The sequence below is a fragment of the Diadema setosum genome, chromosome 18 (genome assembly GCF_964275005.1).
Source record: "Diadema setosum chromosome 18, eeDiaSeto1, whole genome shotgun sequence".
Taxonomy (NCBI): domain Eukaryota; kingdom Metazoa; phylum Echinodermata; class Echinoidea; order Diadematoida; family Diadematidae; genus Diadema; species Diadema setosum.
In genome coordinates this window covers 30,952,827-30,980,289 of record NC_092702.1, presented here as the reverse complement: position 1 = coordinate 30,980,289, position 27,463 = coordinate 30,952,827, and the positions used below count along the sequence as shown (strand labels likewise).

At 39.3% G+C, this 27,463-nt stretch overlaps 1 protein-coding gene across 1 annotated transcript; it reads left to right on the top strand.

The window, feature by feature from the left end:
* Positions 1-1,583: 1,583 nt before the first annotated feature.
* On the top strand, positions 1,584-26,634 carry LOC140241448 (C-type mannose receptor 2-like). Its single transcript, XM_072321176.1, has 26 exons — positions 1,584-1,602; positions 2,184-2,255; positions 3,328-3,522; positions 4,008-4,187; positions 4,788-4,961; positions 5,844-6,016; positions 6,297-6,454; positions 7,151-7,329; positions 8,423-8,470; positions 9,266-9,455; positions 9,745-9,863; positions 12,436-12,546; positions 14,427-14,555; positions 15,253-15,410; positions 16,057-16,177; positions 16,959-17,144; positions 17,762-18,004; positions 18,516-18,542; positions 19,820-19,930; positions 20,449-20,565; positions 21,332-21,502; positions 22,481-22,735; positions 23,371-23,547; positions 24,005-24,120; positions 24,808-24,997; positions 25,477-26,634. Exons 1-26 carry the CDS (start codon positions 1,584-1,586, stop codon positions 25,746-25,748), a joined length of 3,891 nt encoding a protein of 1,296 aa, XP_072177277.1. The 3' UTR covers positions 25,749-26,634.
* The last annotated feature ends 829 nt before the right edge of the window (positions 26,635-27,463 follow it).

Sequence of the window (27,463 nt, the reverse complement as noted above, 5' to 3'; positions counted from 1 at the left end):
TACAAGATCTCAGAACGTACCTTTAAAAAAATCTGATATACTAATTTAACTGCGGCAGTCAAACCCCAGCGCACCATGTATAGTGATTGTTGTCGCAACATACAAACATTTCGATACGACTATTTACCAAAAATCACTAAAATACTCTAGAGACTAGATGAAAACATAGCCATTGTGTAAAATGAACTCAAATAACCAATAGAACTTTCTGTCCCTTGTAAAAAAAAAAGGATGACAGCTTAGTTTCTTCCCATCTCCCTGGTCTAGAGAACCTCCCATGTGACAGCAGGTTTTTTTTTTGTGAATTCAAGATGTGGCAGTGATAAGGTAAGCATTTAATTTGAAACTTCTTAGTAAATCTGATCTTTGTTCAATGTCAATCATTAGAGTATAGGCCCTATATATTCAAGTTGCTGTAACTGAAGAAACGTTATTGAGGTAGTTTGTACTTGAATAAGCAAAGATGTATCTAATCGCTATGACATCATTTGAGTTTCTTCTGTTATATTCATTGTATGTTACAACTGCATGAACTGATTTTCAGCATCAGATTTTTTTTATCATGTGAAACAAATTTCACATTTTACATTTGCTCACTAAAGTCTCCTGAAACACAGCCACTTTTGAGACTTAAGATGCTGAACATGTTTAAGTGTGTTCTGTTTTGTTTTGTCTGAAACAATGCAAATCATGCTCATGAAGCATGCTGTACCAGCATACCACTTTTACGCAATACTCCATGCCAATTATTAGTATTACTCTCTCGTGTCACCAAAATTGATATTCTAATTTTGGCTGTCTGCTTGATTTTTGCATTCGTTTTCATTGGTAAAAAGAATTTGATGTAAATTTACACCGTGATGAAAGCAGAAATATATTTAAAAAACCGATAGATAATTACTTTTTAGATATGATTTTACGCAACGTTGTGTGCTATACACAGAAGAGTACAGGAGTGACTTGAATGGACACTTAGTCAAACTCATGTATCCAAGTAGATAAGTATACGGTAATACAGAGCTTGATTGTCACAATTAGACTGAAACTTCAATTAAAACAATTTTTGACAATTAACATTTCCTGTTCAGTCTTCGTAAATTCTTTCAACGTCTTTATCTGAGTTTATTTACATGAATTTTGGTCATGTGTTCCCTCGGTATAGTCACCTTTAGTATGTCACAATGATTGTAGCTTCCCGCTCTAAACAATATGTATAAGATAATGGACAAAGCATGTTCCATTCTCTGACAACGCAGATGTGTTAAGGAAACAAAGCGAATAGCTCCGTGAACAGCCGAGCAGGCTTATTTCATATGCAGTGTGTTATACAGGAAGACTTTACTGCATAGTCATTTGTGGTGCAAATTATCGATCGTCGCTCTACTTAAAGAGACAAGAAAGGTTCCCGTATCTTCGCGAGAGGACTCCCTTTATGTAAAATCTCTGGGAGGTGTAAGAAACGATCGATAAGGAGCTGTAGTAGGTGATGTTTATGTCGCACGGGATGCGAGCCGAGCTGTATGATCCGTGGGATATCATCTGGAAGATTTGGGAATAATTTCTCTATTCCCATGGCCACAAAAATGAGGGCGTGGATTTCAGGTAATTGTTACGCCTACTATTGACTCTGGTTTATTATTTTTACATATACTTGTGAGACATTATGCTCAGGCTTGTCACTTTATCAGAATGTCTGCTAGTGGAAGCATTATGCGCGTTAAATCTTTGGATGTCTTAAAACATGTAAGATGTATAGATGCGTGTACATAGGGACTAGACAATCACTTATTGAATGTCAATGTGAATGAAAAGTTTCAGACGACTTCAAATTGAATATAGGGCACCTGTAGTTTGCTAATTTCGAGCTCTCTATAATTTGTATTAATGTCTGCCATTGTACGTCCTTATTATTTAGTTTCATTGAAGTTGAATTCATTTCAAATCTGAACAATTCAATACAACTTCAGTTGAACTGATTTTATACTTAGTATGAAATCATTGTTTCCATTCTCTTAACATGCTAAGCAACAATATTGGCGTAATGTACGTAAGCATTCATATACACTGTACTAATAAAACGATCTCTCTACTTCTTATAATGGTCACCCTACATTTTTCTTTTGATAGCTAGAAGCTTGAAAAACTTGATAACTCTTATCTTAGTCTATGCTGTACCAAATCAGTCAACCTATTTACTGGTTCTATCTCTTTGTCTATAGTTCTCATCGTGCTCCTGGTCACGAAGTCCTGCGTCGGTAAGACGGATTCTTTCCAAAATCTTCTGGAGATACGGTATTTTCAATTTGGGCTAAACGTGTATTGAATGTTAATGAAGTTTATGATAAAATACATGTGTTCACAAGATGTGTGAACTTCACACATCTCAGGACAACCACATCTACGATCTCGATTCTAACTGACAGGGATTATGTTCCATCATTGGCAGAATTTAGATAAGCAAGTAGAGACATACACTCGGGCCAAAATCAAGTATAGCATTATAAATGACATTTCTTGTAAACCTGCAAATGTTGTAAAGGTTAGCACAATTTGCCGTTCGCTTACTCTGTGCATTATGATTAAAAAGTTATTTACCTCAGCAATCCCATGAACGTCTAAGTAAATAATATTTGTCATTCTTTGTGGCAACAGATGCCTCTTTCGTCACACCTCAAAAACACACAAACAAACAGATGAATAGATCGTTACAATTATTTGAATCAATGAGAAGAATTCAAACCAGATAACTACTTAATACCAACATTTACCACTAATGTTGGGTTATTGTGGTTTTTTTTTGCAGCAAAAATTATCATGATTGAAAATGGCACCTCTAAGTTTTGCTACTATTCTGTATCATTTTGACAAAGATACTATGGAACCGTAATATAATTGTATTCACTAATCTGCACAAATAAGTAGAAAGACATTTACAAAAAAGAAGAAGAAGAAAGAAATGCTAATTTCGGAGGGAAAAAGAACTTTAGTCTTCTGGAATGTGTTGCAATTTAAGAATCAAATCAATATTTATCTATCATAGATTATATGTTTACCATTCTTATAAAGCAATGATACAAGATATCAAAAAAAAAAAAACTACGAAAGAGTAAATATCATATTGTATGGGCGTGTTCTATGTTCTTGATCGGCATGAATATCCATGCATAAAATAATATACATTCAGCTTTCAAAGAAAAATAAGAGCCTGAAAGAAATGTAATGACGGACAAAAATCTAAGAATTATTTTCCTCCTTCTCTTCTTTCTTCTTCTTTTTTTCTTTGTCTTCTTCTTCCTCCATCATCATCATCTTCTTCTTCTCTTTCAGATGGCGCATCACAGTGCCGTAGAGATTGGCAGCAATACGGCACGGCTTGCTACTACCTCAACTCGGACACGCTGACGTGGCCAGACGCCCAAGCATGGTGCGTGACGCAGGGCGGGAATCTCGCCAGCATCGCCGACAGTGGCGTCAACAGTCACGTGACCAGCGTCATCAGCGGCTACTCCAAAGCTCATATCGGTATATCATGATTATGAAATCTTAAATCTTAAATCTTGATTAAATTGCTTGCTCTAACGTGACATCGACTCCCACATTTTCACTGTTAAATCTCCCAAATTTCTGGTTAAACGTTAATTCGTTATAGAATTAGTGATTAGTGATCACTTAGTTTTGTAGTGGGAAACGGATATATGGCAATCATAAAATGGTAACAAATGAGTAGTAATACCTATGTTACTGGGAAATTTGAAACTGCACGGCCTACTGATACTACGCTATTTCCCATCTATGATTTATAGTATAATGTCAAAATGAACCCCAAAGATATTTCTTATACCAAATATGATGAATGTCATGCAGGAAGAGTTTCAGTCTCGGAGTCACAAGAGGCCAAAACAAACTTTTGGTGACTCTTTGAAACATCACAACGAGAGTGATGAGAAACATCGATTCTTGCGCCGATTTCACTTCATGTCATGACTGGCTGATATCACGTGACGCAGGTTTCACTGATTTGGATGCGGATGGAACATGGACTTGGTACGATGGTAGTACGGATACTTACACCAACTGGAACGGTGGCGAACCGAACGGCAACTACCAAACCAACTGCGGAGGAATCTATTCCAGCGGTACATGGGACGACTACCCATGCACATCGCAGCTAGTTAGTGTTTGTAAAGGTAAGACAAACGTTATCATGTGATTTATACTGTATTGTAAGCCGAATGATATAAGGACATTATACGATCATTATTGATATTATCAATCATTACGATCATCATTGTTATTATCAATAATCATCACTATCATGACTATAATCATAAGTTTGTTTGCGTGATACATTAACATGATGTGTTTGCTATGCCTATATAATGTTATATACCCTGCCGGAAAGAACACAGTGTGAAATCTCTTCACACTGTTAAATTTGAGCGTTTTAACAGTGTGAACACATTGTGAATCACCACACAGTGTAAATCATCACTCACAGTGTGAAACAAAACATTAGTATGTGAAAAACCTGTGAAAAACCACAACACAGTGTGAAATAATCTTCACACTGTTAAAATCGAACGTTTTCACATAGGCCTACTAAGTAGTCGACTATACGTGAACACAGTGTGAACTCATTCTGTTCTTTCCGGCAGGGTAATGTGATATTAAAGGTTCAACCCAGTCAAATGATGAAAATATTTCACCATTTTGAAGCTCTTGTGATATTGATTATACGCTGAGGGTAAATTGTCCCAGGCAATGACTGTATGATCATCTGTTTTCAGCCCTGATCCAGTACACTGCTACCAGGACGGGGTGTGCCTGCCCGTTTGACTCGACTCGTACCGACTGTGCCTGCTGCTTCACCGGGGGTACTCACTGCGGATCGGTCTACCCAAACGAGTGCTACTATTCCAGCTACTCCGAGTGTGGCTCCGATGAAAACGAAATCATCGACGGTAAGACAAATCCCAGGGACATTGTTCTGACTGAAAGGTCGCTAAATTTCTTTCATGTTTTTTATATTCAATCCAATCGTTATGTCATTGTCTTGTCATGACCAACAAGCTCTCCCCTTTGTTCAAGCAATGACTGACAATGTTTGCAAGCTATGAGAGAACTATTAAGATGAAATTAAATCATTTTCATGGATTTTTCAGAGTTTCTACTTCCATATTCCTTTCTGTCTAAGTAGTATGTAAATCATACCGTTCTACTTCATTTAATATCTTTTTATTCGATAAAAAGTACATTTTTTTAGTTTCAAAGAGATGCATGCGCAACTAAGTGACCACAGGGTAGTCAAGTAAGTCTTTCTTGTACAACGGGAGCTCCGTGGTACAGTAGATAAGGGTCTTGATCTATAAACAAAGTGTCCCGGGTTCGAATCTTGTCTGGTGCATTAATTAATTCCTGGACAAAATCACTGCTCACAGTGTCCCTCTTGGCCTAGGTGTGAAGAGGTACAATTGACATTAACTATAAAGACAATGATAATGACGGGGCTATCAAAGAAAGCCTTCTCAATACTTACGAGGCTACGTACCGCCGATAGATAACCATATCCTACATAATCATTTTGCTCATTTAAAATGACACAACATAGGCAGATGTTATGGTTGCCATAATAACCCAATGATCCTGGTCTTCAGGACACCCTCTGTGGTTCAAGGGCTGAAATTTCTAGGTTGTTGACGTAGAATAGAGAATGGACGAAAAAAAAAAAAACACCACTGTTTCTGCGGACGGATTTCCGAAGCCTCTGACTGGTCATTCTCCATTTCCCACTCGGGTCAAGAATAAAACTCCTTAATGATGATATTTCTAAAATGTGTGCACAGATTGGCAATTGGTTTTCAAGACATTCAGAGGATCCTCCCTGAATGCATACAACCTGTACACCGGGTCGGATACGTACAACGACGGCTCGACGACTGCCAATATACTGACGGATACGTCGGAGTCGTACAAGAGCTCGGCTGCCAACAGCTACGACACCAGCGACATCGAAGAGGTCAGTGGGTTTTCGCCTTGTTTGCTTTGCCTTTTCCGAATTTGGACGCAATTTATCTCCAAAATGCTTCCCTGCTCGTTTTGTGAAAAGACGGGGTTTGTCATAAATGCATCACATTGAGCTCAGTCAGTGTGTCAAAGTAATTTTGTGTTTTGCAGTATCGGTGTGTTGTAAACGAGAAGAGCCAATTCGGAAAGAAGTACATGCTTCACAATTGTGACGCCATAATGGGACAATTTTGTGCGTCATCTCCTCCTTTCTCTAACACTGTGTACACCAGGTAAAGTTTGCCTTCTTCTCAAGCGGAGTGGAGATGATGAGTTTAACCTTCACTACGTCGGGCACGAGTCGCACGAGTTGGTACGCCACGGCCTACCTCACATACGCACCTTACACCGACATTTGGTCCCAGTCCAAGAACTACGAGTCTATGGCGGGGTAAGACATGAGACCTTCGCACTGTTGGACGCTTTTTGACATCATCGACTGTTAACATGGGGATAATACTTATCGACGTAGCTGTGCCAAGGGAGTCAAACTGTGAAGACGTACACGTATAAGTCCTATGATGAACAGGGTCTATGGAAATTATCCCTGGGCAATTACCCCGGGTACCATTCCCCTGACCCTCACCCTGATCCAATAAATCCTGCACTTAAGCCTACCCCTAACCCAAACTGTAACCCTAAAGCTAACCCTATTTTTTACTTTAACATTATCACTACCCAATATTTAGTCGGTTTGTAATTGCCCTGATACGGAAGAACATTATAATTGGTAGTTGCCAATAATGAGACGATGATTGACATGATGATATTGGAAAGGGGAGGTCGTTGAGGCTATAAAAGTGTAATGAAACTGAAGTTTGCCAACAGGAATAATATTTGTCTGCCTGACCCAGCGAGTTTCAAACATTCTTAAACGTGGGTGTAAAACATCAATGTATGCACACAAGACTATGTGTGCGTTGGGGGGGGGGGGTGCCATAAAGTTAGGAAATAGTTATCCGATACTTATGAAAAGGGCAAACCCCATCGTTTTGTTCTTGTAATTTTGTGTTTATTCATTAATTTGTAATACACCCATGAATGTGATCTGATTAACCTCTTTGTCTTTCCATCTTCGGATCGATAGTGCGTCTGGTGGAAATCGTCGCTTCTACATGAATCGGGCCTACGGTGGATGCAGCGTCGACAACGGCTGGGTGGTAGTCGTCGACCACGGAAGCAACTACGGCTGTAACTGGGACAATTATTACTCCACACCGTTTTTCATATACAGCTCTTCTACCGCGTATACGGTTTGGGAGTCAGGTAAATTGATTTATAATGATGCTTTTACCATTCCGCTGTCACGAATTTAACAACTAGTTTCTCTGGGAAGTGCAGAGTGTGCGTCTCCTGCTATAAAGACCATACTTGTCAACTCTTATTATTGTTATCATCATCATCATTATCATTATCATTATTATTATTTCGTTCTTTTTATACACGGTGGCCCCTTCAGTAATCAAGTACTGTTTTCCAGGAGGCCCTGTAAACACATACATGCAAGATAACAATCACAACAATTGATATTAACATAACTCAATACATCAAACAGAACAGAACAGTATTTCATGAAAATGAGAAAATGAGGAGTGAGAATAAAAGTAACAGTTTGCAACCAGGATGAAAAAGAAGTCCAACTTACTGAGTTCATAAAAAAAGGAACCCCCCCCCCCATAATAAGCATGAATATTATATCATATATCAAAATATACTTTTCAGTATTGTTGTAAATAACAAATAGGTGCGATAATGTAACATTCAGAGTAGTATTTTCAATTTAGTGTACTCTGAATTATGTGGTTCTACACACATGAGCAATCCTTGACTACACAAACAGTGCAATTTCATTCAGGAGAAAGTAAACATGCGTACATGTACAAGAGATGTTACTTGTACAAACAATTAGTCAAAGTTCAAAGTTCAAAGTTTGTCCAAATGTTGCTCAAAGTCACGGAGCACTCTTAATTATTATTATTATTTTTTTTGCATTCATCGTAACCACAGTCGTATCTGCTGTCAAGTCACTTTAATTTTCATTTATTCCTGTTTTATTTTCATTTCCGGACAATATACATGATAACACAAACCACAAAATTATGATATATTCTTGTAACATAGATTATACATTATTATTAAGAATATTCTATACTTGCAATAGTGTCACATGATTTTGATTTTGTTTTAGTTAATCAAAAATTTTTTTAATTCAATTAAACTTTTATTTGCAAATAGACTATCCACTTACTAGTATAAAACTCAATGACTTATTTCGTTAGAATCTCAATCTAAATGAAAAAGATTTTGTATCATTCTCATATCATTCTGTCAAATTGGTTTTGTTGCATTTCTTTGCCAGGGAGTCGAGGGTTTCCAGATGTATTTGCAATCTTCTATAAGTATGTCGGTAAGTAATGACATTGTACAAGAAATGCCGACTTCCTACACAATGTGTGGCCATGTTGATGTTTTGATGCAATCCAAGTCAAACAATTTTATTCCCATGTAAAGTAATACAAAGTAGTATACATAACGCTTACATGAGTACAGAATATTGTAAGGAATTTTGAATCTCATTTTTTAGAGCGTCAACAAAATATGTTTGATTATCTTGACTTGATGTAAAGTGTGCATCAATGTTGTCTACCAGTCGCCAGTACGATTATTGTGGTAACTTTAATCTTTGTTAGCAATACTGACATGAAGATTGCCTTCTCCAATGCCTGAATCTCTTATGTTATTATCATTCAGAAAACTGCGCTGCGCTAAATTATGGTGATACGTTCCCCTCCAACATGTCCAATGAGAACTCCTGCGAGCAGTTTTATTCATAATCCAGGGATATACTTCTGGTGGGGGAAAAAAACCCCACATGGTCATATATTACAAAACACTGTTCACTCAGCAGGCCTGATCAGTGGTTCCTGCCCAAACATTTACCCTTACATTGATAGGTACCCATGTCTTTCCCATCAGGGTAAAAGGAACATTGATAATGATTTGCAAATGTTAACCTAAGTTGATAGAGAACGAGCTCCACGCACTGACGTAGTTGTATTCTAACTTATGTCGTGCGAAAATAGACCAAGAAAGGGAAATGAGGCATACGACGCCATGCAAATAACTACTAGTATGTGCTTATTGACGAGTACCAAAAGATTCACGGAATGTGTGAATAGTGTGATTCTGGTTCGCATTCTAGACGACGGTACGGACGACACAACGATATGCGACAGTGGCTGGACCCGCAACGGGAACGCCTGCTACCAGCTGGTCGAGACCGCCGTCGACTACACCACGGCTCTCGCTAACTGCCGCTCCCTCAACGACTACGGAGATCTTGTCAGCGTCATGGATCAGGACGAAAACGACTTTATCCTCACCCTTTCGAGGTTTGTCATACAAAGTGAAAACAAACACAACCATCCATCTGGCGACATAGTAAAGGCAATGACGCCATTACATCTGTCACAAACAGAGGACAAAGAACATAACTATATTTCGACATGATTACCTACGTACAACAGGCCGATCATTGCGTCTTTTTATCTGTAATTTGTCAATCTATCTATGAGAAAGATAGGGAGAGTGAGTGTGTGTGTTTGCTTGTGTGATGTTTATATTTCTTTATGTTTGGTTTATTTTCGTTAACTTTAGTTTATCTTGCATTTTTTGTGTCAGGCACACATTCGAGACCAACGCCTACTGGATAGGTTTCAACGATCTCACAGAGGAAGGTACCTGGGAGTGGACGGACGGGACACCAGAGGCCTACACCAACTGGAATTCGGGCGAGCCGTGTAAGTGTAAAGAGCCTTCTTCAACGGGTGTACGTCACGAGACCGACACAAGGCTTGTTGAAGAGGGGTCATCCCACTAGACCGACACCCACAATCATACAGCTCACAAGTCATACAACCCATGAGTTATACAGCTGAAGGGACAACCCATTAGTTCGACACTAAGCCAACAAGGTCCACAAGACCGACACATTAAGCTCCGTGTTGTATCTGTCAAACTCGTTGGCTGTATGACTCGTGGGTGTCGGTCTAGTGGGATGACCCCTCTTCAACAAGCCTTGAGGCGATATTGTTACAATTAAGTCTCGCCACGAAGGAATTATGCAGGTAGATAATTGTATGAGAGAAATAATGGTTGTGCCCATTGACTTGAAAAAGAGGTCCATGGCATTTTGATATTTCTAGACATACTATTCTGAATAAAATGATATAATTACGAAGCTGTGTACAATACACGCCCCCTCATGCTGCATTTAAGCAGTATCTGTAGCTTATAGTTATCAAACATTGTACAGACAGCGAGTGTCACATCCACCAACTTTTAAAACTCTCGACCAATTTTTGCTTCATGTCTCACCTCATACATCTCTAAAAACGTTTAGCGACAGTCTGTAATGCACGCCACACGATGTACACATTTTGGTACGATAGTATCATTACGGTGACACTTCCCTGAATTATATCAACATGGATTGCTTCGTATTGGTTTGATCACAGAAGTTGTTGTTGGCATCCATTCGTCTCGAGAAACGATGGCGTAGCACTAGCTAGGCGAGAAGTTTGCACTGCCTTGAGTGGCTGTAAAGCCCCACTCTTGAGTGGCAATCCTTAGAGCACTTGCAGCAGATGAAGTTTGTTGGGGCCGATACTAAGACTGCCAGTGCCTTTCTCTTAGCTCTCCTGTCGGTCTGCTGTACGTGCCTTACAGCTTCAGCTCTCTGAACGCCCTCCCTGACAGTGCCTCTCCATAGCGGACGATCTTCAGCTACACCTTCCCATGTGTTGGTGTTGATGTCCATCGTCTTCATGTCACGTTTGCACACATCTTTGAAGCGAAGATGCGGCCTTCTCATGGGACGAGACCCCTCGCTTAGCTCTTTATACAGCATGTCCTTCGGGATGCGACCTGGTTCCATTCGACACACATGACCCAACCACTTCAGGCGTCTCTGGCTGAGGAGTGAAAACATGCTGAGAATGCCGGCACGCTGGAGGACCTCTGCATTTGTCACCCTATCCTGCCATTTTATGTGCAGGAGTCGTCTGAGGCAACGGAGGTGGAAGGTGTTGAGGCTCTTCTCCTGGCCAGCATATGTTGCCCAGGACTCAGAGCCGTATAGCAGGGTGCTGAGGACGCAGGCTTGGTAAACGCAGAGCTTGGTGTTCTTGGTCAGCTGACTGTTGTTCCATACGCGCCTGTTCAGTTTGGCCATGACTGCGGTAGCTTTCCCTATTCTATTGCTTATCTCATTGTCAAGGGAGAGGGAATTGGAGATTGCTGAACCAAGGTAGGTGAAAGAGTCCACTTCTTCCAGATGTGTGACATTAATGGAGATGTCTGGAGGAGAGTCAGTGCCTTGGGTCAAGATCTTAGTCTTTTTCAGGCTGATGGTTAGTCCAAATTCGTTACAGGCATGGGACAGACAATCAACAGGCCTCTGCAATCCCGCTTCTGTGTGCGATACCAGAGCAGCGTCGTCAGCGAACAGCATTTCTTGGATAAGAACCTCTCTAACTTTGGTTCTGGCATGCAGTCGGGCGATGTTGAATAGCTTCCCATCCGCTCTGGTACGGATGTAGATGCCCTCTGTGCAGTCAACAAAGGCGTACTGAAGGAGCATGGAGAAGAAGATTCCAAAAAGTGTCGGTGCGAGGACACAGCCATGCTTCACACCGCTATTCACAGGGAAGGCATCAGAAGTTCTCCCGTTGTAGCAGACTCTCCTTTGCATGTTCTCATGAAAGGAAATGATAATTTGGAGCAGTCTCGGGGGGCATCCAATCTTCTGCAGGTGACTAAAGAGTCCACTTCGGCTGACCAGGTCAAAGGCTTTCGTCTGGTCTATGAAGGCAATGTACAGCGGCTTTTGCTGCTCACGGCACTTCTCCTGGAGCTGGCGTAGTGAGAAGATCATGTCTACTGTAGATCGGCCTTCCCTGAAGCCGCACTGTGACTCTGGATACACCCGGGAGGCAAGACTCTGCAGGCGTGCCAGAACTACACGTGCGAAGACTTTTCCCACAACACTTAGGAGAGAGATGCCTCCATAGTTGTTGCAGTTGCTGCGGTCTCCCCTGTTCTTGTAGACAGTGACGATACTGGCATCACGCATATCTTGGGGTACGTGGCCTTTTTCCCAGCAAAGACACAAGAGCTCATGGAGGTGTTGCAGTAGTACTGGAACATTATCATTGTAAAATGTTTTTATAAATGCTATATCGTTATTCTTTCGTGAGATATTTATTTATTGACATCAATGCACAGTAAAGGGTCATGTGAACTCATTATGCCAGTTAGAAAACTCTTTATGACGTAATAATGGTTTCTATTGTCTAAATAATTATCTCTCAGCTGGAGGGACGGAGCACTGTGGAGTCTTGAGATGGAGTGAAGATGGATCTTGGAACGATGCAAGTTGCTCGTCTACCTACGGGTACATCTGCAAGTACCCGCTGAACACAGGTAGGAAAATGTGCCACTTGTCGTTGGGACCTCGTGTTGACGAGTTCTTTTACCCTTCAACTTTTTTTTTCATTTATCACATGTGTATATAAAATTTTTCTTCTTTTTGATGCGTAAGTAATCTTATGGAATTATTTCAGTATAAATGGTAGTATTCTTTTTTTTTTAGTAATTGTGTCTACTAAAATGAAGCCGATAATTTGTATCATAGTTTATTAATCTTGAATATGGCGTTGATCTACAGTGTATAATAATTGTGTTTGTTTCTTTTTCTTATGTTATGTATACTAAGTATAAAATGCTGTATTATGTTACTTTCATTTGTGTTTACCACCTCACGGACTCACCGAAGAGCAGTCTTTGGCTGAACTGAGTGACCGTGTCGAAATGATATTAATTGAAACTGAAAATCCGTGGATGATTTTGCTGCCGAAAGTAACATCTTGTCCATATCAATTTGATTTGATTTGATTTGATTTGATTTGAATGGTTTCTGTATTATCATGGTACATTTTCATGCATATATACATACATTGTTCGTGCCATTTATTATATACATAAACAATAGTTGTATAACAAAGTATTTTTTCTACATTGCCTTTACACAATGTATAGCAAAACGTATCAGCAATACAGCAATGAATAATATAGTGGGGCTACAGCATACGCGTCGCTTTATTTACGTGCAGCCCCGTACGTAATACACATTGGAAAGAAAATAAGAGGGATGGATGACTTGGATAGAGATATATTATGACAGTAGAAAGGAGAAAAGGAAAGGAGAGGTCTGTCATTTGGCAGCTCTAAATTCTATTGTTTGTCTTGTGTTAGAGAAAGATAAAATGGGACCAGTAATTATTATAAAACTATAAAATCAGAAATATACAAAATCTGCCAATCTACACTTAAATCTTATACTCCGATCTTCTCAAAATCAAACATTTGCCGCATGGGGTATGAGATGTAAATTTAACAATTTAGAGACTTGGAATGATATCATTGCCCAACCGAAATTTATAGTGGTAAATGACTAGAATGAGGCTCATATGAAACACTATACATTTGTTCTATAATTAATGAAATGTTAGCAATAAATATAATGATTTGATAAATATGAATATCAAGATAAATATATACAGCATCGAACTACAAAAATTTGTGAAGATGAATAGTTTCTGAGGTGCTGCAATGGCTTGGCAGACGACCGTCACCACTCTAAGATAATGTGGAGACTCCGCGTGTTCAATGTTATGTGTTCCTTATGATGGGCAAGGTACTTCATTGTCATTGTGTGCCGTCCTTTGGACGGGACTAAAGTGGTTGGTCCCGTGTTAACTTGAGCATGAAGCATGGAAATGGCTCCAAAATAAAGCCGAACACACATTTGGGGAAGGATGACAGTTTGCTACGTAGCCTTTACTGAGTAGGAGCAGAGTGTGTATTCATGTGCCATTATAGCGTTGGGTATTCTGGATGATATAAATAGTGATTGGTGCTGCTTTTAAAGTGTTATATTGAAAGGCAATGGTAACATAACACAACTGGATGTTCATATGCTTTATAGTGCTTCCTCTCGATTACTTTGTTTTATGATTTTCATTTGTTTAATTTATAACGAGACACACACAAAAAATTTAGTACAGGTCATTTGTCATTATTAACATTTCAAGACATCTGAGAAAACATGAAAATCGGCTGCTCGTGAAATACTTATGACTGTCAACAAGTATGTGTTTGAATGAATGTGTCTCCGATGTGCGAGGTACTACTTTCATGTTCCATGTGACAGTGGACAAGAAAGAATAAGGCGGCAAAGTAAGGTTTGTACAAGCGTTATGAATGACCACAATCGTCCGCCATGTTCTTGTACGATTTTTTAGTTTCATGTGCCGAATGGAAACGGAAGGGTTATACCTCCAGTGGGTACTTCACCATAGACCCTGACGGGAGGAACAACGGTGTGGACCCCTTCAGAGTCTACTGCGACATGTCATCCGACGGAAACACGGGTAGGTTCTCAACCAAGACAAGTGTGGTAGAGAAGCATGGTCAACTTGCAAGAATGTTGTACGAAATTAGAGTTGGTTATCGTTGTTATTGTAACTCATTGACAATTTACCCTTCTTCGACGTAAATAAGCACCGATTATTCAGCGTATGTGTGCATGCCATTTAATCTCTTATTTTATCATGGCTTCTGCTATGCCACTAAATGATCGGTGTTTATTTACGTCGAGCTAGGAAAGGCAATTTGTCAATCAGTTGCAATTAAAACAGCTCAACACAAGAATTCAATAATTTGAGTATGTTATTGTGACTTGTGCCATTGGGACAGTTGGACACATAACGTTGAACAAACCAGCCGAATACGAGCAGTATACTCGTATGTCTTTTCCCCCTCGAAATGTTGGATTGAAATTGATCGAAACACACGAGTTCATCACGGAAACCGCCTCCAAACTTTATCGTAAAACTGTATATGTAAAGGTGACAAGCCAACTCCGCATGGAATATACATGTATATCACTCGAAATATTAGAAGAGTTTAGGTTTAGCATCTCTTACAGAAGAAAATCAACGACACATAACACCTATCTGCAGTGTTTCAAATAAGAGATAATTTCGTACTTTATCATGCATTGACCGAGTTAGTCTCGGGACCAGACTGAACTGATTAATGAATGCTTTGTTGTCGTTTGCATCAAAGGTATCACTACCTTCACCCACAATGAGGCGTATCGATCAAGAATCTCCGGACACGAGAGTGCCTTGAGTTACTCTCGGTCAATCCGCTACGAAAAGCTCAGCACAGACCAAGTCACTACTGTCGCCGACATCAGCAATGAATGCTACCAGCACATTAAGGTATCACGTAGGGTTTCCACTGGTTTGCCTATCACGCCTGCACGCTTCGCACTATTAAAATCAGCCACACTTTGATCTTCTAGCAATGTGTACTTTTCATTTCAAATACACTGTATTAAAAGCTGACTTATCATGTTTGATGCACTATGAAATCAAAATAACAGAATACTAAAGGCAAACATCAGTATTATAATATGATGTGGAAAAAAAAACAACAACTGCGGCATATTCGGAGTTTCTGCATTCATGACAAACATTTTCTGTTCTTGCCAAATACTGGGCTTTTATAAAGACTTTGTTGCTGTCTGGTGGATTTTCCTTTAAGCCGCATATATCTATAAGAATCTTATGAATATTCATTACATCACAGATGCTTACCTCAGTGGAAGAAAAAAAGAAGTTTCTGATGGCAAAAAAAAATGATCATTTTCTGCTCATGTGCAAAGTGAAACTAAGAAATTGCTTTATAGAATGTTTCAACGCGGGTCACCACGAGTTTTCGCTAGTTTAACCCGCTGCCTATGACGTGTATGAGATTTGATAAATTCTATTAAAGTTAATGCATGGTAAACCAAGTTCCCTTGAGCAGTTTGGTAATGTTAAACCATCTACTTCTTCTCTGTGACGTCACAACGACTTCCTGCAGTGGGAGTGCCACGGCTCCTATGTTTCGGGATACACCGCGTGGTACGACCGAGACGGAAATTACAAGAACTATTGGGGTGGCGCCGGCGTGGACAGTGGCCAGTGTGGCTGCGGAACTGCAGGTAAATTTCTGACAATAAGACTGCGTCACTTTAAGGCTGTTTTCTTTCTACACACTATCTTTACCCCCTCTGTCAACATCTGTCTGCATAGTTTTGTAGATTCTATGTTGTCATTAGTGTCAAAATTGTCAAACGAAGAAGGAATATCCTCTCAGCTGTAATCAATGAGTATAGGTTTTAACATGTATGATATTATGCATGGCATGAGCATCCGTGGCTGTGTGTCCTTACCCGCAATCGTGTGTGTGTTTATATTTGTGTATGTATGCAAAGATGTATGGCAGAGAAAGACAGAGGAGATGAATGATAGATATTACATGCTTTGCAAATACCGATAGTTTGAAATGCGCAGACAACATTAATAGCGCGGGAAGTTTAAACCACAGCTATTTGGTATATCATTGCCTTCAGCACACATGTTCCAATGCTATCATCGTCAATGTCAACCTTCGTTATAATATTGTTTGTAATTATCATTTCCTTTATCAGAATGATGGTTAGATATCATTATCATTGTCGTTGGCATCTGCGTCAAGGCTTTTTTATCTTTAGCATTTTGAGTGGATATCTTTAATCGCAGTCTACCACCCGATAACACTTCGCACACACTTTTAATGCAACCATGCATAGTATCTTGGGTGCACGCAATGTTCTGTGTGATCAAGAGTCGTCAGTATGCGAACCAACAAGATAAGATCTACATATACCATACATCCAATTATCCGATATGTATCCGGTGAAAACTTTCTGCTATATTCTTGTTACTATAATAATTTGGCAGGAACGTGCACAAACTCACAGGCTTGCAACTGCAACAACAACGATGCGACTTGGCGAACTGACGAGGGATATCTAACGGACAAGACAACCTTACCGGTGACCGAGATTCGATTTGGTGATACCGGGGACGGTAGCGAAGAGGGTTACATAACCCTTGAACCCTTCTACTGCAAGGGCGACGAATCTTGTAAGTCTGTGAAATTCATTCTCGGCCAAAATAATTTCAAAGATATTATCGATTGCTTGTTGTGTTCCCCCTGACTCCTTGTATTAAATCTGCATTCTATATGCGACAAATTTTTAAAGGATTGACTATCTAATGCACCAATCACTCAGACAAGAAGAAGAAAACAGTTTTTGATTGGTTTGATAAACCTTTGTATCGACTGCATTGAACTTATTACTTTTACTAGTACCGCTACCAAGTGGCTACTGTTACAAATTTATTTGCCTGACTTACACCATTTTGCAGCTGCTGTGTTGTTCGTTGGGATGAACTTTATGGGGTTGCAATGATATCATATATGTTGCCCATTTCCATTTGTTTTGGAACTTTCTTCAAGATTTGAGCTCTTGAACTTTCTAACACACGACATTGTTTTATCATGGAAAAAAATGGTACGTGGAGACGAGGTCGTGTTTGAATGAAATTCTTTAATAGAATGCTCGTAAAAGAAGTTTAACGTCAGTTGATGTAGCAGTTATTCCGACAAGAGACCGTGCAGTGTATCTGAATCTGTTGTATTATCCATTTGGACAGTCTACCGTCACTTTTTTTTTTGATGAAATGCTTCTTCTTCACAGTTCTGGTGACATCTCGCACGGACTTCATGTTCATCAAGGATGCGGCCATCTCAGGCTACAACAACGAAGTCCTCTACAGCGTCACGCCGAACGACTGCGCAGCGGAGTGCGCATCTCGAACCACCTTTACCTGCCGATCGTTTGACTTCGAGCCATCTTCAAACACCTGCTGGTTGAGCGAAGAGAATGATCAGACTACCAGCGCATCCACCTACTCCACCTACCACTTATACATTCGCATTTGTAAGTAGAATTGTTTCAAATGAAAACAGAGTGCAACGATCCTCTACCTACGTGTGAAATACTCAAAATTGAATTTGCATCGTGTTTTATATTCAAACATTCGAAGTAGGGATTATGACGAGATATTTACTTGGTCATTTATTTGAAACTCCGGTAGTGTAGTCTACAGATTTATGATCAATAATTGTATGCAGCTCTGTAAGAATAATTGTACTGTGCACAAGTTTTCAAAACGTACATCAGTTAATCATACATCTGTGTTTGCAACAGGTGAATTTAGCACCACCATACACATTAAATCCTATGAAACGGCATTTTATGTTGTCAATTTGTTGTTTCCACGATAATCTGATGCGGTTAATACCTCTCTTTGTTCTTTGCGTTCAGACCTATTTACCATACCGTTAATTCTGATATTTTTGCTCATTCTGATTACAAAAGTCTTTAGATTACTCTCATTCGTTTTCTCTTCCCTGTCTCTTCATTTTCTCTTCAATTTCCTTTGTGACAGTTGATCGAAAAGAAGACCCATTAGCAGGTAACGCAAAGCTTACTCCGACATGTATGAGATATATCGGCGGATTCATATTCTGAATAATTTTGTTTCTGGGCATTGAAACCAACCAACCGAGTTCAACTGAAAATGACTTACATTCTTACTTTCCAGAACGAAGAATGAAGAAGTGTTGATATATAATTGGAATTATATTATTGAAATTGTGTGTTTTTGTATAATCTTTCCTTTTTTGAGCACATAGGGACATTATCACTCTGTGTTATGCGCTATATAAGTACTGTCAATTATTGTTATCATTACTATTATCATTATAAACCATTACTGCAAGAACGACTTGGATGTTGATCAAGGGAACAAAGATTTGAAGAGACGGTGATGTGATGTTGAAACTTTGCTCCAAACATGGAGCTCTAGTATTTCGGTGTCAATGAGACGACAAACTGATCAAATGTGTACCTATGAGAGATCAAATTGTTAGAGTTTTCATCGAGCCATTAAAGGAATGCTCATCAAAATAACTGAATAAGATTTGTCGAGAAAAGTTGTACTATAAATTGGTGCAACATCAGACTTTGATAAATAATATAATCATAATTTAACGTACAAATCTCAAATCTGATATATCTTTCCATAATGTAGCGAATGTATACTCTATATACACAGAGACATAAACAAGAAAAGGGAAAGGGGAGTGACAGGAACACAGAGTTACGGATGCAAAGAGAAAGGGTTTTATGCTTTTGTTTCCACACTTTGCGACACACAATCATGTTTGCCATGCAGTGTTCCATCATAAGTAAACGGTTACATCTCGTTATTCCGAAGGTTCGTTATTCTGACGGTTCGTTATTCCGAAGGTTCGTTAATCCGAAAATGAAAGAAGGTTCGTTATTCCGAAGGTTCGTAAATCCGAAAATGAAACAAAGCTCGTTATTCCGCAGGTTCATTACGGACCCTATTTCATTTCGGATCAACGAACCTTGGGAATAACGAACCCTATTTCATTTTCGGATTAACAAACCTTCGGAATAACGAACCCTTTTTCATTTTCGGATAAACGAGCCTCCGGAATAGCGAACCCTATTTCATTTTCGAATTCACGGACCATCGGAATAAAGAACTTTCAGCATAACGCCACAAATGTTTGGATTAACGAACCGTTTTTTTATTTTCGGATTAACGAACGTCTAGGTATAGGGAATTCAGTGTGTGTTTCGGATTAAAGAACCTTCGGGATAACGAACCTTCTGAATAACGAACAGCACCCAAGTAAACATGCTTTTATTGCTACTCCTCAGAGACAAACAACTGTAACAGTGGATGGGCCGAATATAACTCAGCCTGCTACCTCCCCGTGGAATCCTCTCTCAGCTGGTACGACGCCGAAGTGTATTGCCAGGAGCAGGGAGGTAAGGATTTCTAACTAGGAATCTAGAAATGATGATTTGCTCTTCAAATTATTGGTGCACGTCACGAGACCGATACCCACGAGTCAAACAGCCCACGAGTTATACAGCCCACAAGTCATACAGCCCACTATTTATACAGCCCACGAGTTCGACAACAATCATGATAGGCCCACGAGTTACACAGCTCATGAGTTCGATACTACGCAAAAAACGCCTAAGTAGTATCGAACTTATGAGGTTTATTTGCCCAGGTCGCACTCATGGACTGTATGATTCGTGGGTGTCGGGTCTCGTGGGATGAACCCAAATTATGACCTACAAGATGATTTCAAACTAAAAGCCCCTGTTTGAAGAGCTAAGTTTGTTTAAAAAGAAAATTATCTCAAACACATGTATACCTAATATTGTGTGTGTTTATAAGTCTCATTTTGAACATTGAATTGAATCTCAAAAGTTTCTCTTTATTTTCATCAGAAATGATTACTCTGCTTTTCCTTTCTTGTTTTTGTTTTCCCCAGGCCATCTTGTTACTCCTGCCGACGATGATGAATATGACTTTGCCAAGATAGTTATTCGCTGGTCTCTACCCACCGAAGACGTCTTCTGGATTGGCCTCAATGACATTGAGGAAGAAGGTTGGCAATAACAACAACAACAACAACAACAACAACAACAACAACAACAGCAATAATAATGATAATGATAATGATAATAACAACAACGCAATAATAATAATAATAATAATGGTGATGATAATAATAGTAGTAATAACAATGATAATGATGATGACAATAATGATGATAATGATAATAACAAAAATAAAACAAAAACTGCAGCAGCAGCAAAGTTAAAGGAACGAAAAGAAAGCGCGCTGGCTGGGGAAGGATGGGGTGGGATATAAACCTCGACGAGCCAAAGTGTTTTCACAACTTTGTACAAATATGGTTATTGTGGTACCTTTGTAACAGGTTATGAATTGGTGTTTTACGAATAACAGCATGGAAAGTTATGCCCTGACCCGTCGACTTTTCTTGCAACGACTAAGATTTAGTCGTTGCATTATTGCAAAGATATATTATATCAACCGTTATGTTCTAAATTCTAATTGTTAATGTTGCTGAATCCATTTGCAAAGATTTGGAGACACTCCGAGAGAGACAATGAGTGAGAAGCGCTCCGCTGGAAATGTTCCTAGTTCATGACTGAACCCTTGATTTCATTTCTCTGGTATAACCATGTTACGACTTACTTGCATGAATATTCATGGGTAAGTGTGTAGTTAAACTGAAGCCAAAACATGGTTACTTAAAAGGATACTAGTACCTTGAAGGATGCTTTGACGATGTATTATATTGTGACGTCATAATATGACCAATTCCTCCTCTTCCCTCTCTCACTTAGGCACATGGAAGGACCCCGAGGGTAATGACGTAACCTACCTGCGATGGCATAGCGGGGAACCAAACGGAGACGACTCGGAGAATGGCGTCGTCATGTATACCCACGCGAGTAATGAATACATTGATACCAGCGTGGAAAATACGTACCCCGCTGTTTGCAAGGCAGCGATTGGTGAGTAGATCTCGGACAGAGGAACATTAAAGGAGACCTCCAGATGATTTTAGACTTTTGCACTTTAACATATTTAAATTGGATATACTTGATACAGATATTCAGAATTAATGTTGAATTGGATGAGGAATAACGTTTTTTTTTTTGTAATTTATAACAAATCACGATGAAAAGGATGATGACGTAGCAGCTTCACATAATTATGATTGCATGACTAGGTGCTCGAGGGAGCAAAACAAAAAAAGAAAGCATGCATGAGTTCTACACAGGTGAACTAAATTGTCAAGCAAGTGGTATTGTAATGTAATTAGATCGCTTTAGGCCTATTACTTGCTTACGTGAGCCTTCCATATCATCATCCTTGTTCAGCGTAGCATGTATTCGTTTTGTTTTTTTCAGAGTACTGATTTATCTGCTCATAATCTTTATGTAATACATGATGTATAGTTATATAGATCGTCTGGAATGCCCAGAGGCCTTTCAGTGCAGTTATTACAAGCCCAGAACACAAGAAGAATCTACAAGCCTCGAAAGGACCCTTGTAGCATTTCAAATAATTACAGAAGATCACCAACCGAGAGATTTGACATTTCTAAGCAGCGGAAGTTTGAAACTCTGATAGTATTTTGATGTAAACCACAAAACTACTCTACAAAGAGTTGTTGACTATAGTTTCTAAACATGTCTGGTATAGGACTGATAGTCGTCCACTAAGCACTACCTTACTTATTCCTGTTTGACAAAACAATGGACGGTCTTCATTTCTCTGACAATCAAGATATTTTGACATATTCTTTTGAGAATTACATGTCCTACACATTGTATGAAACTAATGTGAACAGAAGTTTTGATGAAACACTTCTGACTACATTTTCATGGACACCATTACAAATGTATACAATACACACCCCTTCTGGTCCACTGGTCCATCTGTCCGTGGCCCTGGTTGATTGTTTGTACGTATTTCTTCTCAAACAGGCGCCTCGGCAATAGCGCAGCCCACCACACACCCTCTCTGCAGTAGCAGCGACTGGGCCTGGGACGACCACAGCTGCTATCTCTTCGGATCGGACACGAGATCGTGGTCGGATGCTCAGGATTACTGCAGGGATCAAGGAGCCGATCTCGTGACCGTGGAGAGCGATCGGGAATTCAACTTCCTCGTCAATCACTATCGATACCGATTCTCCACGAGGCGACACTGGATCGGATTAACGTACATCTCCAGTGAAGGTATACAGAACTAGCTTTGTTGCCTTCCAAAATGAAATATACGTATTCGGTTCAGTCTTTAGGGAATGCTCAAAAACTCTGACGATTTTTGGATCTTGTAAACACAATTTAGCAAATGTTGAGTTGATTAGAGTTGGGTTCACTTTTAAAATGATGGGGATATTATGGCTATGTTGAATGCCCAAAATATAGAAGGTCCTCCCCTTCAATGAACCACCAAGAGTGGTCTCGGACACGTGACCAGATCACCTGATGTCCCTCGTGCGTAAGACTCGTCATACTCGCTTGTAGAACAGAAATGACCAACAACATGCCATCTCCTTGATTTCATAAAGGAATTTATCTCTTCTGCTTTGAAACAACATAATGCCCATGATATCTCTTGTGTGGTCTTTTAGATAAATATCCTTTTTCAAGACAGAATACAAAACATAAAAACCCTTTTTTAGTGTATTGCTATTCATTTAGTGCCGTATTTGCAAAGCAAACTGACCTATACCAAGCAAGTAAGGGCAAACATCATCCTGATTTACTGTATAGAGCTACTTCGATTGTTCGGTGCTTTCTTTTTCAATTACAATTGATTTCTGTAAAAATCCTCGTTTTGTCATTTTCATCCCCGTTCCTCCTGTCAGGTGTCTATCGCTGGGAGACAGAACATTTCACGTTGCCGGTGACGAGCTCGCACTGGCTGAGCGGCCAGCCAGACGGGGCCAACTCTGGCGAGGAGTGCGTCGAGCTCTACACCTCCAACAGCTACAACGATGTCACCTGCTCCACCGCCATGTACTACATCTGCGAACAAGACATATGTAAGCTGTATATATGTGTGCAGCATTTGTCGCATCCATTGTCTTTATTCCAATGACTGCATGCCCCGTGTCTCGGTTTACAGTGGGTGTGAACGTAATGAGCTGAGCGTTGGTACTGGTGCCATAAAACGAGTCTGATACCAATGAGAAGACCCTATCACAGCCACACAGGCCTGATTTACCTTCAACCTTGTAGGTATGACACAGACACAACTTAACAAGATAGAAAGCAAAGCAAAATTTATGCATTTTATATTCATGATGCTATGTAATATCGATGTTACTAATACAAGAGTCAAAAATGTTTAAAGAGTATTGTTGAGTTCACTTGATAATTCACAATTACTGCTGTTTCCCACTGGATATCTCTGAATAATTGAACTCAATCAAGATTAACGATTGAATATGTGAACATCCCTTGTAATGTCTCCGTTCCATCTGTGCCATGAACCTGCAGATCCAACCTCTTATCCAAATGACTTCAGCGCAGATGTAAAAGGACCTTCGGCTGCTCTGCTGTCCTGGGGGGTTACACCCCAATCCGAGCAGAACTCGGACGTCAACATATACAGTGTAAGGGATCCTCCATTGTCGTCCGCGGAATGTTTTGATCTATTTATCTTATCTTATTGTACTGAAAGGTGATCAATCATCATGATAATGTGATTTCATATTATTTGTTGGTGATACAAGTATCATTATTTTTTTTTTTGAAGCTGCCTGTATCGAGCAACATGGCCAGTCGTTACAATAAACTTCCCACGAGAGCAATGATGAAGGGAATGCTGGTAATCAAAGACTTAACCCATTCGTGACCCGCGTTATTTCAGACAAACGACACTGTACTTCAACTCCTGCACAAGATACATTACGCTCCCGTTGTAACGAAGATTATAACGAGATTGTCCTAACAACAAAGTGAAAAATCAGGTAACCATCAATATATACTTTAATGTTTGGCCATAACGAAATCTCGATATAACCAAAGAAAAGTGCTGGTCCCGAGGACTTTGCTATAACCGGATTGCCTCGTGATATTGTAAGACTGTGAAATAACGGTAACGGGGTTGGGGGGATGGGGAGGGGAAGGGAAGAGAAGGGTTAATATTGATATCGTCATGCAGAGGTATGGGAACTTTCAATGGTAAGTATTCTTCATCTCATAACCAATGTATTCCTGTACAGTATATAAGCCGCTTTCGTATTTGAACGTCATTTCTCGTATGAGTAACGCCGCTACGGTCTTTTCGCTACTCACAGATTTTGTACTGGCCCATGGACGAAAGGAATACGAACTTACAGGTGGTTAATGTGTCGAGCTCTCTGTCGTCCTATTACCTGACTGGACTTACTCCTGGCACGACATACGAATTCGCCATCGTGGCGGTGAACAATAACGGGGTTGGTCCGGAGAGCGACCCTCCTGTCAACGGAACGACTGAGACAGCATGTGAGTAACATCATTTGACTTTATTCGTCACTCCGCACATAAGATATCGTTTGATTTGTTGACACCCTGGCGTAATCGTGTTGCCAATGCCAAATTGTTTTCAGTAGGGCCCAATTACTTTTTTTCTTATTTTTCGCATTTATTTAATAAGTAACTCTACCAGTTGGCATAATAGTCACTCTATGTGAATTTTTTTTTGCTGATTTTTTTTTTTCTGACAGCAGAGTTATCAAAAGTAATTGAATAGATCGGCTTACAGTAATTTCTTCCTTGAGAAGTTCGGTGAGGAAGATATACAAACGATAAACCTCACTCAAGTAAAGATAGCACTTTTTTATTCTTTCCGTCATTTCTATTGCTGCCACGAACAATCAGTCAAAACCGTTCAAAACTAGCGACATTGTGTGCTGGTACAATGAACTGTCAAGTTATTAACTCTGCATCATATGACATAGCATCGTTCTTATGCTTTATTTTAGTCCTTCGAGGTTCTCAGTGGAGGCAGTCCTATTTCAACACGGTCAAAGGTTACAAACTAACGAACCACGCCCTTTACGAGGTAGACGCGTACAGCCTCGCCGACTGCACCAACTACTGTACCAAGGATGATTTCTGCCTGTCGGTGAACTTTCATCGTGCCGCCCAGACTACGATGAAGCGATGCGTTCTTAACTCGGATACACATACTAACAACGTGGCTGATTATGTGTATGACATAGACTACACATATGCCAACATTGAGGGGATGTAAATCATACTTTTTAAAAAAACTTCTTTTTCCCCTCCTTTGACGAATAGCACTCGATGTAGAACGCTGTGTCTTCGCCACAATAGTTAACCAGTACAATCAGTGATACGGACACTCAATGCATCCAGTGCAAAATAAATACTTTGCCAGGGAAGGGGTTTCAGAATCTCATTGAAGAAACGGGATTACAACTTTCTTATAATGGAGATTATCATTTCTGTGGCATCGTAACATGTGTACAAATTTTTACTCTCTTCCAACTGCCTGACTTTTCAACAGCAAAACTATCACTGATCAAAGAAATTGCCAACATACTTATATTTTTTTTTTCATTTCCCATTGATCAAGCTTGTACATAGTCTGAAAACAACAAAGGGTAATAATAGTAATAATAGTTTATATTTTTAGAGCACCTTTTCCACTGGATGCAAAGCGCTATGAGATGTCATCCCTGGTCCGCAATAGGAGTTAAAATGGTGCATATGAGTTAGAAGGCTACATTAAAAAAAAAAACAGCCACCCGTTTTGTAACAATTTGAAAATATTTTAGGATATACTTGTACCATACCTTGGGCACTGAAATTACATATGTGTAGAAAAATCATTATTAAATACTTTGCTATGTATAGACAGATTTCTTAGCAGGTATTCTATTGTCGGTCATACTTTTTAACAAGTGTGTAATGTTACATTAAGCTCTTGTTGAGTAAAAATGATATCACTTGATAATCCATTAACAAATCAAGTGGGATTTCATTCTGATAGAATCATTTGACTCATTTTTTTCACTCTTGACGATTAACATGTGTATATAATGAATTATGTGTCATTAGTGTCAATATCAGTTCACAATTTGTTAAGCAGTACAGAATGTAGATAACGAAGCTTCGACAAGCCATAAATAAATTGGACGATTCTGAATTCTTCGCTTGTGTGTGACTGTATTTTTTTTTCAAATGTGATCTTCACATTTTTTTTTGAGTGTGAAAGGTCAAGATGATATTTTTTTCCAAATATTATCTTTATCTTATAGTTTATATACAGTTTTTGTATTTGACAATTCTTTCTGTTGTGACTGTGATTATTTTGGATTTACTTGTTCGCAACTTTTTTTAGATGTTATTGCTATCTTTTAGTAAAGCCACGACTTGACAGGACTAGTGCGCCATAAAGATAAAATATAATCATATTATATCATGTAACATAACATAATGTGACATTAATGGTTTATTATACATAAGTACTGATTGGTCATATTATTGCAAACATGTGACTAATGCTGCGAGGATCGGAACCGGTATATTACAAGGAGTGACTCCACGTCAGGTAATATAATTTCAGAATTTGACTGGCTGCCGATGACTAACGGGGCTAAAATGAAATGGTGCGCATACACACACGCAATCACACACACACACACACGCACACACACACACGCTCGCACTGTCATTCCTGACGAAGGGGGAGGCCCCCGAAAATTTGGATTTTGAATTAAAATCAAGGCAATTGACATTTAATGCATTCCTCTATTGTGACATTATTATTGCTATTTCTAGTACTGCCAATACGCGGAGCAACTACAATATATATATATATGTATATATATATATATATATATATATATATATATATATATATATATATATGTGTGTGTGTATATATATATATATATATATATATGTATGTATATAATGCTTGTAAATACAGATCCGACGAAT

What these genes read in the sequence shown, in the direction of transcription:
- LOC140241448 (XM_072321176.1), top strand. An exon ending in AACGTACATCTCCAGTGAAG is followed by an intron (nt 22,736 to 23,370) that starts GTATACAGAACT and finishes TCCTCCTGTCAG; the next exon opens with GTGTCTATCGCTGGGAGACA. An exon ending in CGGACGTCAACATATACAGT is followed by an intron (nt 24,121 to 24,807) that starts GTAAGGGATCCT and finishes CGCTACTCACAG; the next exon opens with ATTTTGTACTGGCCCATGGA.